At 49.4% G+C, this 17,689-nt stretch overlaps 2 protein-coding genes across 2 annotated transcripts in view; one reads left to right on the forward strand and one right to left on the reverse strand.

The window, feature by feature from the left end:
* The window catches only part of St7l (suppression of tumorigenicity 7-like), an 84,823-nt gene extending 79,930 nt beyond the window's left edge, over nucleotides 1-4,893 (forward strand). The window contains exon 15 of the transcript XR_003954315.1: nucleotides 1,312-4,893. The gene's annotated coding sequence lies outside the window, so the exon portion shown is untranslated. The remainder of the gene's footprint in view (nucleotides 1-1,311) is intronic.
* On the reverse strand, nucleotides 370-17,274 carry Wnt2b (wingless-type MMTV integration site family, member 2B). The gene is made up of 5 exons (NM_009520.3): nucleotides 16,862-17,274; nucleotides 10,189-10,409; nucleotides 8,480-8,757; nucleotides 6,577-6,841; nucleotides 370-2,765 (listed from the first exon to the last, which is right to left on the reverse strand). The coding sequence occupies exons 1-5, from the start codon at nucleotides 17,035-17,037 to the stop codon at nucleotides 2,536-2,538; spliced, it is 1,170 nt and encodes a 389-aa protein (NP_033546.2). The 5' UTR covers nucleotides 17,038-17,274; the 3' UTR covers nucleotides 370-2,535.
* Nucleotides 17,275-17,689: the final 415 nt, after the last annotated feature.

The following is a 17,689-nucleotide window of genomic DNA, read 5'->3' on the forward strand; positions in this document are numbered from 1 at the left end:
GTTAAGACACCGCTGGTGGGCAACAAACCTCTACCATCTAGAGACAGAAGAGGAGGCCTTCAGAGCAGACAAGGAGTAGGTAGCAACAGAATTCTGTGGAGTCCCGGCACGGAATAAAGTTCTTGTTTTGTTGCTTGTTCCAAATAAATCAGTTTGTTTGTATAGCGCAGAATGAGCGCCAGTTGTCTAAAGCCAGTTGGAATGCAGAGACAAGCTAAGTTCGGAGGAAAAACTAATTGCTTGGCCACCATTCCTTCTTGGGGCCACACAGCTTCCGTAGCAGGACTCGGATATCTTTTCTCTCACATAAACACCTCACTTTACAAACTTCTCACTCCCTGGACAGCTATTTCTCTCTGAGCCATTTATAAGTGGTTGTATATCTTTATCAGCTAGAATTTGGAGCCCAGGCAAAGGCATGGAGTAATATGAGATGTCACAGATGTCTGCCACAGCTAAGAACCCAAACTCAAAGAGAATACAGCACAAGTAGATTTACCTCAGGCTGGCTCCCCAGTGAAGGCCAATGCCATCACTGATACCGTAACTTGGATGTTCTCGCCCCTGCCCCAAAACTCCTCTCTTCCAAGAGAAGTCCCTCTTCCCCTCCGCCCCCCTCCGTGACCCCACCACTGGCTCATCAGTTATCCCGTTGACTCTACTCTGCGAGGAAGACATTCCCTCCGCCTGACTCACTCAGTCCCGTTTCTCCAGTCATCCCCTCACCACAGACCACAAGGGCCCTGACTAGCTCATGTTTTGTGTTAATGGATGTGAAACCGGAGCAAATCCCCTCACCAAAAGAAAAACCATACTAAACTCTCCCACACAGGTCTCAGCAGGTTACACAAATATTAGTCCTATCATCCAAATAAATCTGCCTCTGTGGCCAGAGCTGTGCCCCCCCACCCCACCCCACCCCAGCCTCCTGCTGCCTGGGCAGAAAGAGGTTGCTCCACAAACATCTGAGAGTACGATTGGATGAAGAGGAACCTGAGAAGAGAGAGAGGAGCTATATCCAGAATTCCTTGTGAAAGCCTTTGAATCTAGTCTGTTGTCTGCCCAGACAGCCCTAAATCAGAAGGTCCCAGAGAAGCAGGAAGTACTTGACCAGTGAGAGTGTTGATGACGTCTATCAGTCGGCTAGAGTTTGGGGCACAGTTAGATCTCAGTTTCACCCTCACTTTACAGATAAGAAAATGGGAGAGGAGAATTTAAAGACCCTGCTGAAAATAAAAAATAGAGAGTAAATAGCTGGGATTAGACCTAAGTCTAACTGTGGATTTCTATACTATTTCTGTTTATCAATAGGGAAGAAGATGACCATTGTCGAGGTCACATAAAACTAGACCATCAAGGTTTGGAACCCCCATGTCACTGTGCCTGCTCTCTTTGAAGGCTCCACTCCTGTGTACCCTCGTTAGGCAACGGTCAGTAGCACAGAGAGAACCTTCCCTGTTTAAGTCGATCGTGGAACGTGCAGTAGTTAACAGTTGGACCTGGTGAATCACAAAATAAAGATTTGCTGGGTAAATGAGAAAGGCCTTATAGGATGTTTGCCACCTCGGCTCCAGCACCAGCTCTCTCTCTATAGCTGCTGCCTTTTGTTCCTACTTCAAAGCTGAAGATCCTCAAGAACTAGCAAAATGCGAGATCTCTGCCTTCCTAGTATACACTGATCCTCATGGAACCCCTGAGATCAGGTGCGCTCACCCTTCCCATGAGTTACCTCCCTTCCTACCGAATCTCCGGAATAGTGGATGTGGGGGAAGTCCCAAGGCCTAGCCAGGCTTTCTATGTCATTCTCTCACAATCCTGTTCCGGGCCTCTAATGGCCTGGTAAGAATTTGACCCACTGCAAGCTGCCTCACTCTGAACAGGCAGCCAGTGAGCAGGCTGCTGCTGTGTGATGTAGGTGGAAAGGGAGGCACAGAGAATGTGTATCTGTAGAGCATTGTGATTTTCCTCCTCACCAAACCACTACTTTATAAGCTGCGTAGAAGCATGATGTGGAGCCTTGTTCAATGTGGCTAACCCATCTAGCTATCTCAGGGTCTCAGCAGAATACTATGGCCTAAGATTGTCTGCCCGTACTGTCTCCAGCAAAGGGACAGGCAGTTTTATCTCTGTCCTATCCTCAGGCAGAGTAGCATCAAACACGGAAGCTACCTCCAGGTTCCCTTCCTGTTGCATACCCAAAGAGGATCAGAAGTCAGTGCAAGCAAAGGGGAGGATGAGCCTTGACTTAGTGCAACTCAAATCACTCTGAAGACAGACCTCTCCTACTCTCCCTTCAAACCTCCAGATGGACCATCAGGGAGTCACTCAGCCTCCTAAATCCATCCCCTATCAACACGTCCCTAGGGCTAAGGAACCAGGCGGCCGGGACATTGGGGTCCCTCCGGATCACTCTCCAGGTCCGTGACAGAAGCCATAGCAGCCCAGGATTGAGGGTAGAGGAAGGTGCGCATGCAAGGGTCTTGTGCTTTTGAGTCAGAGGCTTGAAGTGGAGGGAAGAATGAGGTTTCTGTGTGTTCAGGTCTGGTCCAGCCACTCTGCCTTCTTAGGGGCCTTGCATGTGTGGACATCCACAGTGTTTCTGCACTCCTTGCACCGCACAGCACAGCACCAGTGGAATTTGCACTCACACTGGGTGACGCGGGTGACCCGAGTTGTGTCATACCCTCGGCCACAACACATGATTTCACACCCATCTGTTCCTTTAGAAGTCTTGCTGCAGACGCGGCCTGCGGTACCTAGGGAACCTGAGTCAGGGAAGAGAGGTGAGAAACAAGTCACTTTTGTTTATGCCACTCTGGGTACCCTTACACCCCCTTATTTTTTTCTTAAGATTTATTTATTTATTATATGTAAGTACACTGTTGCTGTTTTCAGACACACCAGAAGAGGACATCTAATCTCATTACAGATGGTTGTGAGCCACCATGTGGTTGCTGGGATTTGAACTCAGGACCTTCAAAAGAGCAGTCAGTGCTCTTAATCACTGAGGCATCTCTCCAGTCCACCCTTACACTCTTAAGAAGCCATAAAGAACCTCTGTTCCTGAAAATATAACCAAAACGGTCACTCGTTGCCCTCTGACCCAGGTTCCCTTGTTGCCACTATCAAAGCTCCCCAGAGGCACCAGTCCCAGCACCGTCCCTTTCCTGCAGCCCCCACACTGCCATGTCCTCTTCAGAATCTAGCTTGAAAATAGAAGAACTGTAGGTCAGGTGAGGTTCTCTATTTTGTAGGGAATATGATGGCACATTATCTGGATTTAAATTCTAGTTGTACTATTTCATAGCTGTAGCTATTTAGCAAGTTAATGATTGTATCTGGGCCTCAGTTTTCATATATGCAAATGTATATAAAATAATGGCTATCCAGGTGTGGTAGCACCTGCTTGTAGCCATGATGCAAAATACTGAGGCAAGAAAAGCCACTTTGGTTCTAGGCTAGCCTGGGCTGTGTAGTGAGTTTGAGGTCAGATTAGAATGCATAGTAAGATGCTGTCTCGAGGAAACAAAACAACTCAAAATCTAATGTAATAGATTGTTAGCGTACATTTATTATTTCCGTCCAACAGAGATGAGCTGATTGGCATGACAGGCTGGAAGCTTACTGCAAGAAGTTTCTGTGTTACACCCCTTTCAGAAGGGATTCTTGAAAAGTAGGGTAGCTTTCTCCTTGTACAGGGAATGCTAATTCAAAAGATGTCAGCACAAAAAGACCCCATCAACCCTTTTCCTACTAACAGGGACCCCTGGCCTGAGACTTCAAGAAAGAGCTCAACAGCAATGCCCCCCACCAACCCACTAGGATATGGGGAGGACAAAAGCAGAAATTCTTTGTTTTTTAGCTTATTGGTTTAAAATCTCTGATTTAGGGCTAGGAGTGTAGTTCAGTGGTGACATACTTGCCTAGCATGTGCAAGACCCTGGATTGGATCCCAGCACTGTTATAGTGACAATGACAACCATGTAGAAGACATGAATATCTAATAATTACATGGTATAGCAACAACATAAGCAGACGTCTTTAAGTGCACATGTGCTCAATTTTCTTTCTTAAAAAATTTTTGTATGTGTATATGTATATATATAAATACATGCACACACATTATACACACACACACACACACACACACACACACATGGGGGACCACAGCATGCATTCAGAAGTCGGAGAACAACCTGTGGAGGTTGGTTCTCTCCTACCGTATAGTACAATGGGGGCCAAACTGAGATTAATAGGGTTTGCAGAAGCACCTTTGCCTGCTGAGCCACTTTTCCAGCTCTCGATTTTACTCTTTAAGATTGATTTTATTTATTTTCTTGTGTGTGTGTGTGTGTGTGTGTATGTGTGTGTGTATCTTTGTATGTGTGTGTGCACACTTGCGTGTGGGTGCCCTCACAGTCCGGAAGAGGACATCAGTCTCCTGGATTCAGCTCTGAGCAACCTAATGTAGATGCTGGAAACTGAACTCAGGTCCTCTAGAGGAGCAGCAAGAACACTTAACCACTGAGCCATCTCTCCAGCCCCCTCTATTTTCTTTTTTAACAACCGGAATATATAATCCAAAATGTTAGCAAACTACTACTCTATAGAGTATGGGCTGACTAGGTCTACATATGTTATTCTAACGCCGAGAGCTGGGTCCTCAATACCAAAGTCCTCTTCTACAATCTGGAGCTGTACAAGCAGACTAGCTACTAACTGTGTTAGATCTCTTAAATTCAGAGAATTTAAATTATTAGCTAAACTAAAAGGTTTTGGTTTTGAATTGGATTAACAAGTCTGTCACACTTGTTTGTGGTTTTATTCAGTGTCATTTGCTGCCCAACATCAACTGTCATGCTAAAAGTATTAAATGGACAATCCAAAGATAAATGACTAAAACTTGTAAATGTCTATTATTCAAATCATCCTCTTAGCCGGGCGTGGTGGTGCAGGCCTTTAATCCCAGCACTCAGGAGGCAGAGGCAGGCAGCTTTCTTAGTTCGAGGCCAGCCTGGTCAGCCTGGTCTACAGAGTGAGTTCCAGGACAGCCAGGGCTATACAGAGAAACCCTGTCTCGAAAAGAGAAAAAAAAAAAAAATCATCCTCTTTGTGACTCAGTAGGAGAGCCCAGCATATTGTAAGGTCCTGGGTTAGATCAACAGTAGCATTAAAAGAGTGAATCTACTCTCTTACTTATCAATTAAAAATTAAACTTCATCATAGATATGTATGTTAAGAAGCAGAGTACATAGAAGGTTTAGTACTACCTGTACTTTGAGGCATCCCTTGACCTTGGAGCACTGGAAACAGTAGCAATGAGGATTCAATCAACGTAGGAAGTTTAGTTGGGCAGTACTACCGTGGAGGGGATCCTTGGTTCCATACTCGGGAGGTGGGGGGAGGCTTATATCATTGGGATCTCTTGGGGCTTAGGGGACCTAAGTTTATGCCTCTGAGAAAAATTAATAAGTGTATGACTCATCCTCCCTCCAAACTCCAAAGATCCTTCTCCAAAGACACATTTTAGGGGTAGTAGAATAGCCTATACAGATATGTGGAAATTATTCCTGGGCATTTAGATATGAATCCTCTGCATTAGACCACATGGAAAAGCTACCTCATGGCAGTAAACCACCAGGAGATCAGAGGGCCTCCCCAACCTTTTTGACTTCTAGCACTCCCTAGAGTTCATATGGCCTTCATTATCCAGGTGGGATGCTACCTGCTTCCTTTGGGCTGAAGCACTTTGGGCCACTCAACTCTAGAAATAATGGGAAGTGCAAACAAACAGGATGGAAGCCAGCCATGGTGCAGGGCTCTACTCTACCAAGTCTCGACTATCGAATCTGCCTGGGAAAAGAGCCTGAGACACCTTCTACGTGAACCTCTATCCTGACTACGCCTCTCTCAGTCATGCCATCCTCCACTTGGTCCAGTCTCTCAGGTGGTGGTCATGACAGGAACCAAAAGAGAAGCAGCTCCATTGAGCTACACATTGTCCCTGGGTTAACTTACCTGGACCAAGATGTGAGCTTCCATTCTCTCACAGGAGCACCTTATCACCTTGCAGCGTTCCCAAGACACCCGCCCCACTGCCACGCATACTTAGAGCAGCCCGAGAAGCAGCCATTTTCTGCTTGTAATCAAGTGTTTGCTGCTTTACCAGCCTTGGCAGAGATCTCCTGTTCCCCTCACTTCTTTTGTAGTGGTGGCATATCAAGAAGCAGTTTTGATTCCCCATGTTCATGTGTGTGTGTGTGTGTGTGTGTGTGTGTGTGTGTGTGTGTGTGTGTGTAGCTCACCTCTTGCCCAGAACTTGAAAACAGGTGGATCATTTAAATGTTCTCTGAGTTGTACCTACTGTATCCCAGACACCAGGGATATAGTGAGTAACATAGTAACATATGACCTGCCAGCCTGAGACATACCTATCTCAAGACAAGGTTTTCATGTAAGGAAGTGACTGACTCCTTTCCCTTCTTTAACTCCTGCAAGCTAGACAGCCCTTGATAAAGCAGAAGTGCCTGTGCTAATAAGCAAGCTCCATGATGTCTCTGCCTGCTTCTTTCTCACCTGCAGCCTTGTCCAAGACACAGTAGTCAGGGGAGTTGTCAAAGTAGACAAGATCAGTCCGGGTGGCGTGGCGATAGCCCTGGCGCGCTGCTGTGAAATTGGCCCCATCCTGTGTGGCCGTCACCTGCACAGCCCCATCATATCGCCTCCTCAGGTAGTCACCTGTGCGTCGGAAGTCTGAGAGTGCTCTCCAGCAGGTGCGCAGAGTACAGGAGCCACTCACACCGTGACACTTGCACTCCAGCTTCAGGAATCTCCGAACAGCCTAGAGGAGAGAGGAGAGAGCTCAGGACACTGTACAGGCATCCCTGGGGTCAAGCAGTCGTGCTCTGAGCTATGCTGATCCAGGCCTGCGGTTGAGCCCACGGTGATTCTCTGCCACATCAGATCCCACCCAATCTTCCTGAACCCATCACAGAATCTCTTCTAGGAAGTCTTCCTGGACCAACAGTCCTTTGCTCTGCATGACTGCCTGCTGGATTGTCAACCCACAGGAGTCTGCTCCTGATTACAGCCTGTGTATCTTTTAAAGCGCTAGGTACCATGTCTTCTGCTTCTATAGCACACCATTTCTCAGCATGGTACACAGCAGATGCTCAAACACGAGTGAATAGCCTAAAGTGATACCTGAAACTCTTAGTTGTTATGAAGGAATGTTTTCTTCTTAAAAGCAGAACAAAACAAAGCTACTTTTGGGTCAGTGATACTGATATCAATGAAAGGTAATTGCCATGCAGCCCTGGCCACCTGGGTTTCATCCCTAGACACTCACTATAAGTAGAAGAAGAGAACCAGTTCCACAGAGTTGTCCTCTGACTTCCACACATGCACCATGCCATGCATGCCTGCCCATATATATCATGCATATATCCACAACAATAATAAATTAAAACTTAATAAATTAAAAGCTACTTTGGGGCTTAGGAGACAGCCAGGGACTTAAGAGCACTTACAGTCCCTGTGAGGACCTGAGTTTAAGTCTTTAGAACCCGTGTAAAAAGCTAGGCGTGGTAGCACATGACATAGAATCCCGGTGGTGGGCACTGGGGCACAGAAACAGGAGGATTGGAGACAGGAAGATTGCTGGGATTGAGCCCCAGGTTCAGTAAGAGTCCTTGTCTCGAGAGAATATGGCGGGGGTAGCGGAACAAGACACCTGACATCCTCCTCTGACCTCTGTGACAAAGCCCAGGCATAGATATCCACATGTGTACACACAACCATAACAGATCCGATTTTTAAATATTTAAAATTTGCGTTTTAGTCAGGCATGGTGTCACACACAAATAATCTCACTACTCTGGAGGCTGCCACAAGAGCATGGCATCAATTGTGAGATCAGCCTAGGATATCGGCAGAGTGAGACCCTGTCCACAAGACAAAACAAACAAATAAAGCATCATTGGCAGGACATGGTGGTACATGCCTTGAACTGCCACACTAAGCAGGCAGAAGTAGGCGGATCTGTGTGAGTTCAAGACCAGCCTGGTCTATATATCAAATTCCAAGATAGCCAAGATTTCACAGACCCTGAAAGAAACAAACCTGGAGTTTAAGCCCCCACTTCACCCAGTTCCCTATTCCATGCAGAAAAACTAAACCAAAACCAAAAGGAAGGAAACTGGGAAAGAAAGAGAAGAGAAAGGGAAGATTAAAAAAAAAAAAAAAAAAGAAAAGGAAGAAAAAGGAAGTTATTTCTCTGTCTCATGAAAACTTGATTGTGGCTATGTATTCCTAATGCCCCCTGCATTCCCAAGCTCCATGCAGTCTGTGGCAGAAGGTTAGGGATCGTGGAAGTGAACCAGAAGCCATTGACTCCTCTACCATTGAATTCAGCCTGTGGTCACACTAACTGGTTTACACCAGAAAATGTGAACGTATATTCCCAGATGTGAGTACTGACCGTGCGACCACAGCGGTTGTTGTGTAAGTTCATGAGGGCCCGGGCATCCTTAAGCCTCTTCTCTTTGGCATCCACAAAAGCCTTGGCAAAGCGAACACCGTAATGGATGTTGTCACTACAGCCACCCCAGTCAAAGTCCCCTCGTTGATCATGGTGCCGACCGCGGGTATATGGGTCACAGCTGCACACGCTCAGCTCACCCTGGCTGCAGGCCCGAGTGATAGCGTGGACCACTCCTGCTGACGAGATAGCATAGACGAACGCTGCCTCCCGGCTGCCTACACAAGACAGGCAGAGACTTATTACAGGAATGGCCCAGCCCGTGTCTTCCATTCCTCCCCTTCCTCCACATCCACCACCACCCTCTCCGTGTGTGTGTGTGTGTGTGTGTGTGTGTGTACACACACACACACACACACACACACACACACACACACTTACTTACTTACTTCTGGGTGTTTCTCACAGTGTCTTACTCCATGATCCAGGTCTGGAAAGTGTTATGTAAATGTAACCTGGCCTTGAACTTGAGCTTTTCCTGTCTCAGCCTCCATAGTGCTAGGATTGCAGAGCCAGGCCACATGGCCAACTCTGTCCATCCCTTTCTTCAACCAGCACAACTTCAGAAGTCTCCGCCGCTTTTCCAGAGCCCAACCCACCCACCAAAGCTTCCTTGTGTTCTAAGAGCATCCCTCAGAGTAGTAGCCATCCTCTCCCGTGAGGCCTCAGTGCTCCACTCCTTGGTACATCCGATCTCTTAGGCTAACCTCTACTCTGTTTCCTTTTGTTTTCCCTAAGGGTCTGCCCACCTCCTCCCACTCTCTTACTTTCATGCACGCTCTCTCCTACCCACTCTCTCTTACTCTCATTCTTGCTCTCTCACCCACTCTCCCATGCACTCTCTCTCTCTCTCTCTCACACACACACACACACACACACACACCACCACCACCACCACCACCACAGAATAGGGGGAGGGGGAAGAGAGAGAGAACTAGCCCTGATGCAGCCACACCTGTCTTAGTCAACATTCCAGGGTTTTCAGGCCACCGATGCTGGACAGTTCCCTCGCAATGTGGACCCCCTTGCCCCAGGGGGGGTCAGCCTGTTCAGAGAACCATACTGAGTCTGCTCTGGTTCTCCCCTTACCCTTGCAGATGGTGGTTCAACACCCCCAGTTCTTCACCCGCAGAGTCCCACCTCACCCCCTTCCTCCTCTGCCCCCCGTTCTTCACCCACAGAATCCCACCTCACCCCCTTCCTCCTCTGCCTTCTAGTTCTGCTGAACCTTTGCTGAACTGGGGTCAGGACATCAGCTCTTGGAATACTTGCATATCACCTTCTGTTTATCTTTTGTGCCCTTCGCTATAATGTTAGGGTGCCTGGGTGACAATGGTGATTGTGGTGGTAAGAAGCAGAGAACCTGGTTCTCATCCTTAGCCACAGAGTTCATGGATGCCCAGCTGGGCTTGGGTATGGGGAAGCCAGAGAAAGGCCGGAGTAAGATGGAAGTAGGCAAGGAAGAGGGGCCCTGGCTTACAGTCTAGGCTAGAGAGCAGCTGTCCCTGTCTCCCAGGTTTGCTCACAATTGCTTCTTAAAGTATAAAGTTTGTGTGGGGAAATGAAGAGGGTGGTGCCTACCCTTCTAACTCCCCCCACCCCAAGCATAGGAAGGGAAGGGGCGTCAGAAGCTTGGAAGAGGATCCTACTTCTGAGCATGGCGCGGCCAAAGACAGTGTGGTCCCGGTCCAGTGTGGTGCAATTCCAGCGGTGGTGACGGAACTGGTGCTGGCACTCTCGGATCCATTCCCGGGCACCCTCACCTACTGAGCGCATGATGTCTGGGTAGCGTTGACACAACTGCCGCTGCCGGCTCACCAGACCGGGGATGTTGTCACAGATCACTCGGGCTCCCAGAGCCCCTATGTACCTGTAAAGTGGAGATGGCCTTGTCATAGCCTCCTTTCTGAAAGGGGCTGGGCGTCAGCAGAAGGATAAAGAGGTGAGTTATTTGATATATAGACCTTAAAAAACATTCCTTCCTTTCCCAAGACATTCTCTGCGGCTGATGGGTAGAACCATTACCTGCAATCTCTGAGAGAGAGGGGAAAAAAAAAGCTATGCAGTTGCAGGAAGAGAGTAACTGGGTAATTGAGTGGTCTCCACCATTACCAGGCCCCAAGCCAAAGGCCAAAGTGACACACACTTCTAGAACACAGGCCAGGCTTGTGGCATATCATACAAACTCAACGGTTGGTTTATTTAATAAACACCAAGATCCTCACAGCAAAACAAACTAACAAAATAAGGATCTGCGACAACACTCTTACACGCTGGTGTGAGAGGCACGACACAGTGGCTGGCCCATGAAGATCGCTTGGCCACAGCAGGATGAAGAGAGGAGGGGGCTGGAGAACGCAGAGTGAGCAGGTTTGAGCAATGTTTACAGCTTTGGATCTGGTAGCTAAAACATCCTGTTCTAAATCCTGAGGCTATGGAACAAGGCCCCCATCTTTAACCCCGCCCCCACTCCTGTTCCCTTTACCTCCACCGACAAAGAGCTGGTCGCAATGGGAAGTCTGAACAGGATAGCACAGGCCTTTGAGACCAGCACTCAGGGGCAGATCTCTCTGAGTTCTAGGGGCATCCTAGTCTACATAGAGAGTTCGAGGCCAGCCAGAGCTACATAATGAGAACCAGTCTCTTTATCAATCATCAATCAATCCATTCAATCAATTAAAATGTGATAGAGTCTCTAGTTTGACAAATTTACAAGCCTAAGCAAGACAGCCACTGAAGGATAGGTGGGCTGCCAGCATCATTCAGAAACTGCTCAAGGCAATATTACCTCTCCTTTCAAATACTGTTGCCCTTGCACTCTACCATGGTCTCAAGAGAGTCTGGAGAGAAAACAGGAGCATATCACCCTTTCTCCCCAAGAAGTCCCCCAAAGAGATGAGACTCACTCCCTCTTTCTGCAGCTCAGCTTCTCTGCCTTTCTGTCTCGCCTATAACCTACAAACACAGACACATGTACCGCGCGCGCGCGCACACACACACACACACACACACACACACACACACACACACACTCGACACTCGCCCTTTGTATTTTCAGTATATTCTATTCCAACACCTAAATGGAACTATCGCTGTCTTTCCTGGAGGGAACAGGTGGGAACTGTAGTGACCAGTTGCTACTGCAAACAGAAAAACTTCGGTCTGAACTATGAATGAGCCAGTGGTTTGGCAATGGCCCCAAAGTGGGCCTAAAGTGAGTGGAGAGAAGAGAAGAGAAGGCAGCCAATAGAGGAGGGGCAACCCAACCAGCCCTGCCCCCACCATACATTCCCACAGCCAACCCTCACCACTAGTGACAGTAACTCAGGCAAACACAAGGAGGGTTGGCGATGGCCTCGTCGGGAACTCAGGAGGTCTGATGAGCCCCATCTGTCCAGATAGAAGGGTGAGAGGGCTGATCCTCCAGGAACAAATCCCATGGACTCAGCATCCCCAACACTGTCCATCAGGGCAGCAGCTTCCAGGAACAAACAAAATAAACACCCCAGGCCAGGCCAGGCCAGGCCGGAAAGGCCTGCCTGACGCACAGCTTTGAGTTACACCCACTGCCCTGGTGCTTTGTTTGGAGTATTGAAACCATCAGAGTTGGAGCTTGTCCCTGTCTCACCACCGCTCTGCTTCCCCAGCTCAGCCCTAGATTACTGATCTAGGCGATGGGTGTTTGTTTTTTTATCTGGGGCTTGGAGGGAGGAGAATGGATGGGAATGGTAGACCAAGAATCCAGCCCTCATAGACAGTGTGGAGTAGGGTAGGCCAAACTCTGGTGAAAAGGCCTTCCTGTGGTCTGACTTTAATCCATTCCGCTGTAGCCCACACTGATCTTTCTTATTACGTCCTCAGTGAGCATGGGAACATCTGGTCGGTATATATGATGGGAAGATAATTAGGTTTTCCTACTACCATGCTGGTTCCTAAGTAACTGCTTCAAGACCCTGCATGGGGCTTGCCTGCTGTCTGGTTCTCAGAGCCCTTGTAGTCAAACGTGGAAACTGCCAGTGATACTGACTCTGAAGCCGAACCCATCGCCCTCAGCCCAACGAACGCTTGCACCATGCCTGCCACGTGCCAGTCACTGAGCTTAGTTGTTAGGGGCACAAATACTTCATGATCTCCATCCCCCAGCTCATTGTCCTAGAGAGGATGCCTCAGTCCTGACTTCCTCTTTTCCCTTTCAGAAATTAATTCTTCATTTCTGCCCCAGCCTCCTGTGCCAGGGGGCTCCCTTCACCTGCTTTTGACCAATTCACCTTCTTTCCTTTGGCAAAGTCACTAGGACCAACACTAGCCCCTTGCTTGGGGTCTGAAAGGACCTAGACTCCCTTGGCCTCCACATCTGCTGAATCAGTATACCCAGTGCTAAGGAAAGCTCCTGGCACACAGTAAGTGCTCAGTAGCACTATGTGCTTGCTGATTATCCCCCGCTTCCATCTCTCCTAGGCATCCCTCATTCTATCCAGTTAGCCTGATTCCTGTCAACACTGCCTGTTCTTTTGTAGAAGCTTTATGTTTCTATCTTTTTAAATAGAATCAGGGATCTCCCACTACCTTTTGTTGGTTTGTTTGTGTTTGTTTTATTGTTTTGTTTGCTTGTTGTTTTGTTTCGTTTTCTTTTTTGTTGAGACAAGGTTTCTCTGTGTAAAAGCCCTGGCTATCCTGTACTCACTTTGGAAGGCAGCTATGCTCACCACTATACCACCAACGTGGGTTCTGTACTCACTTTGTAGACCAGGCTGGCCTCCAACTCTCTACAGAGTCCTGCCTGCCTCTGCCTTCCAAGTACTGGGATTAAAGACATGAGCCACTACACCTGGCCTATCTGATTCCTTTTGTGTCTACTCATTAGTATAAGTGTTTCAACTCAACAAAAACTGGACTTAAAATGCAGAGAAGACTGTTAGCTCCCCCCCCCCCAAATCTCTTCTTTGCATAGTACACAGGTCTCAGATCATTCTGAAAAAAAAAAAAAATCAAGACATAGCTGGCAGTGGTGGTTCATATATGATCCCAGCATTCAGAAGGCAGAAACAGGCAGATCTCTGAATTTGAAGCCAGCCTGGTCTGTATAGAATTCCAGGGCAGCCAGGGATGCATACATAATGAGTTGCTCTCTTAAAAACAACAACAAACGAACAAGATGATACCACAGAGTGTGAGTCAGGGAAATCTCAACATTATGGGTTCAGAAACATTGATGGAAAGCCTACTCGGTGAAGGATACTTGAGGAGAAACCAGGATGAAGGAAGCCACCTCAATTCAAACACAAGGGGCTTTTGTGGTTGGTGGGTTTGTTTTGTTTCTGCGTCTCACTATACATCCAAGACTGGCCTAAGAGTTGATTCCCCCAGCACGCTTGATTAGAAATAAAACTGTACGACTCCAAAATTGGTGCAAATTTAAGCAATTTTTTCTTATTATTATTGAGATAGGGTCTCACTTTTGCCTAGAACTTGCTAGCTAGATCTGGAACTTGCCAACGTGCTGGGGTTCGGGCTGTGTGCCACCTCTCCCAGCTCCTTTTGGTTTTGTTGTTTTCCCTTCCTATCTCTCAGTCTCTTCATTGGCGTTACAGGGATTATAACAGTCCCTACCTCACTCACTCAAACTGGAGATTAAAGGTGATGCTTCTCAAGGCACTTGGCCATGGTGCTGGAACTTAGCAAGGGAGCACAACAGAGTGCCTGTGATGGTAACAGGAGAGCTAAGACGACGCTGCCCTCTGCCCTCTCTCTATGAGCCCAAGAACATGCCCAGCTCTTGTGAGTCTCCATATATCCACGTTTCTTGTCACAGACTGAGAAGAAACCGCGTGTCTCTTCTAGTTAAGGGAAGGCGCAGAGGAGTTATGGGAAAGGAAAGGGAAGAATCCTGAGCTGTGAGATCAGACTGTTGACTGCTCATAGGGATAGCCTTCTGCTCCAGAGTAGAACACAGACACACTGAGTCAGTCGACATCCCTCTCCTCCGGGAACTTCATGACTGTACACAGTACTAATCTTATGGGTTTGATCACCTTGGGGGCCAGACCCGCCCCGCCTTTAGAACTCAGGTCTCCTCCTCCTACAAGTACTGACCACTGAGACAGACATCTGCCAATGAGCTTTGCACCCACACTCGTCCTGGCCCTGATGCTGCCTTCCTTTGTTTCACATGGACATAGGAACCACTCAGTCCCTCTGCTCTTCCATCTAGCAGCATTTGCAACATCTTTAATATGAACCACTTGTGGAGGGAGGGAGGAAGGAAATGGGAAAGGGAGTAGTAGTCAGGAGTGAAAATGGGGCTAGAAGAGTTGCAGGCGAGTCTTTAGGTCTGACCAGAATGTGGGAAAGTCCAGAGTGAAGCATCCAAGGGTCACCAAGACTGACTGACTCTCTCTTTCTCTCTCTTTCTCTCTCTCTCTCTCTCTGATTCATGAGTACACTGTAGCTGTCTTCTCTTTCTCTCTCTCTCTCTCTCTGATTCGTGAGTACACTGTAGCTGTCTTCTCTCTCTCTCTCTCTCTCTCTCTCTCTCTCTCTCTCTCTCTCTCTCTGATTCGTGAGTACACTGTAGCTGTCTTCTCTCTCTCTCTCTCTCTCTCTCTCTCTAATTCATGAGTACACTGTCGCTGTCTTCAGACACCAGAAGAGAGCATCAAATCTCATTACAGATGGCTGTGAGCCACCCTGTGGTTGCTGGGAATTGAACTCAGGACCTCTGGAAGAGCAGTCAGTGCTCTTAATCACTGAGCCATCTCTCCAGCCCAGGGAGACTAAAACTGGTGAAAAGCAGTCAAGTGTTTTGAAAAGCCAGTTGCCGTGTGGGCCAGATTAAGGTGAGCGCTGGGTACTACATGCTTCCATGCTTTTTCACAGGGAACCTGAAGTCCCCAGCCAAACTGGGTCATAAAGATGGGGGTGGGGGGCACTCTAGTCACTGAAAGGCTCTTTTTCTCCATCTTCCTTCTTTCCCTTTCCCTTTCTAAAGGAATGTTTCAAGCCAGATGTAAGATATAGGCCTCTCTGCTTCCTCGTCCGAACCCGCCTTTTTGCCTTCTCCAACACTGCAGAGATAAAAAAGATCCAAAAGGAAGATTTTTCTCTAACAGGAAAACAGGGGTGGGGGTGGGGATGGAGAGAGCAGCATCTTGAAATGATAGGAATCTGCAGCCCAAGCTGCCTTGCCCCTCAGCCAGCTACCCCTCACCCCTCCAGCCCAGATTCCTAGTCCAGGGGAGAAAGCAGCTACAGGGTGCAAGAGAAGAGACCTCGCTCTGTGGGAGGTAGGGGTGGGGGTGAGGAGGGGGTGCTTGTTTCAGGGGAGGAGCAGAGCAAGCGGGGAAGGGAGACACTACATGTTAGAGAGGGCACTGGCCCAGCCCAAGAGGCCAGTTCGACTGGAGAGGTGAGGAGGAAGGATGAGCCATCCGAATCTTTTTGCAGTCCGATTCTACCCTCCTTGCCCTTCCTGGAAAGAGGATGCGTATCCAAAGGGGGATGAAGGAGTCCTGGGGCCGGGTCGGGAATTCTACAAAGAACACAGCAGGCATCCGGTGGATCCTGGACGCCTTTTGCCTCATCTGCCCTTTGGAAGTGTCTGAAGATTAAGGCCTGCAGGAAGAGATCTGAAGAGAGGGTCTCACAACTCTTGAGACTCTAGAAGCCCCTGGGGCTTGGGGAGGAAAGGCGGGAGGTTATGTTATCTGGGACAGGAAAGCAAAAGGGGGCATCGGTGTTCCAAATTACACCCTCAAAGCCAAGGCTGGTGACAAACGCCTGCGTTATGCAACCCCAAGGATTTAATTTGTTTCGGTTGTGGGCATTAGGGGAAGTTTGTGCCTCAATTTCACTTCTAAGCCTTTCCGTGGATGCTACTGGCTCGTTGTGTGGGCTAGACTAGCAGAGGGATGTGGGGGACAGCCAGCTGCCCCCCCTACTCGTGTCTCCAAGGGCTCTTAGGTGGTGTAAGGTTTTTTGAAGACCATGACCATGCCAAACAGACACTGCAGGATGTGGAGAGGCGACTAGTTCCCACCCTGAGAGAGAATCACCAAGTAGCTTCTGCGGTAGAGGTTTCAGTAGAAATACCAAGGGGCACAATGGGGCAGCCTAGGGGACTTCAACCATCAGCTCCCTCCTTCCAGATGCCCAGGGCTCTCCTCTCCAGCGCCTCATTTTCTCCAACTCCTCACTGGCCACTGGAAACTTCTGGGACTGTGTCCTTCCTCTAATTCCTCCTAGGCAATTCTGGTGCCTAAGCAGCCGATGCCCAGAGCAATGCACTCGTTCCAGTAAGCCTACCAACCCCAGAACCATACTTACCACCAGGACGTGTCTACACGGGCCGGCAGAGTCAGGAGTAGCAGCAGCAGCAGGCAGGCAAGACCCAGGCGGGCGGAAGATGGGGACACGTCGGGGGCCGTGGGTCTGGGCACGGGGACGCGGGCACGCCGAGGGGCGAGCTGCGCGGCTTCATCCTCACCCTGCAGCTTCAGCATAGCTCCCCGCAGACTCCCGCCCCGAAGCCCGCAGGGCCGTGGACGGGCACTGTCTGGGCTTCCTCAGGCGTCTCCTAGATCGCCCCACAGAGTGGCCATGGGGACCATGGGCGACCGAGGACCTCAAGGCACGTGGAGCCCGGGAGCCAGACGCAGGGTTCCCAAGAGCGTGCAGGGCCAGGAGACCGACGAGCGCTGAGCCGGGTGTGGGCGGTCGGGTGCGGTGTCAGTGGCTCCGGGGCGCGGAGTGCGGCGGGGGCCAGAGCGCGCCGACAGCCCCTGCGGCCGCAGCTCTCATTGGACGGGGCGGGGCGGGGCCGGGGACACGCGCGGCCTTCAGCGCGGCTCCGCCCGCGCCAGCCCGGGTGCTCCCCGGCGCCCTAGGTGTGGCGGCCGCCTCCTCCCCTCCGTTCTACGGGGCGCCACCGCGCCGCGTCCCCACCTGCTCTGGCCACCCGCGACGGGGCTCTTCCCTGCCTGCAGCCCCCTGTCCCTACCGACGCCACGCCACGCCACCGGGTCCTAGCGCCCTTCACTCAGCAACGCGGACCACTGCGTTTGATGGCAAGGAGCACACGGTGTGTGTGGCGAGGGAGAGACGTGGAGAGGGTTGCGGACACTTCCAGTTCTTTAAGTACAGAAGATGCACTTT

Source organism: Mus musculus, chromosome 3 (genome assembly GCF_000001635.26).
Source record: "Mus musculus strain C57BL/6J chromosome 3, GRCm38.p6 C57BL/6J".
In the NCBI taxonomy this organism is placed as follows: Eukaryota; Metazoa; Chordata; class Mammalia; order Rodentia; family Muridae; genus Mus; species Mus musculus.

Bases quoted from the DNA above. Each gene is read 5' to 3' on its own strand.
- Wnt2b (NM_009520.3), bottom strand. From the start codon at position 17,037: ATGCTGAAGCTGCAGGGTGAGGATGAAGCCGCGCAGCTCGCCCCTCGG. The intron at 6,842-8,479 runs GTCAGTACTCAC...TCTCTCCTCTAG, and splicing joins ACAACCGCTGTGGTCGCACG to GCTGTTCGGAGATTCCTGAA. The intron at 2,766-6,576 runs GTGAGAAAGAAG...TCCCTGACTCAG, and splicing joins TGTCTTGGACAAGGCTGCAG to GTTCCCTAGGTACCGCAGGC.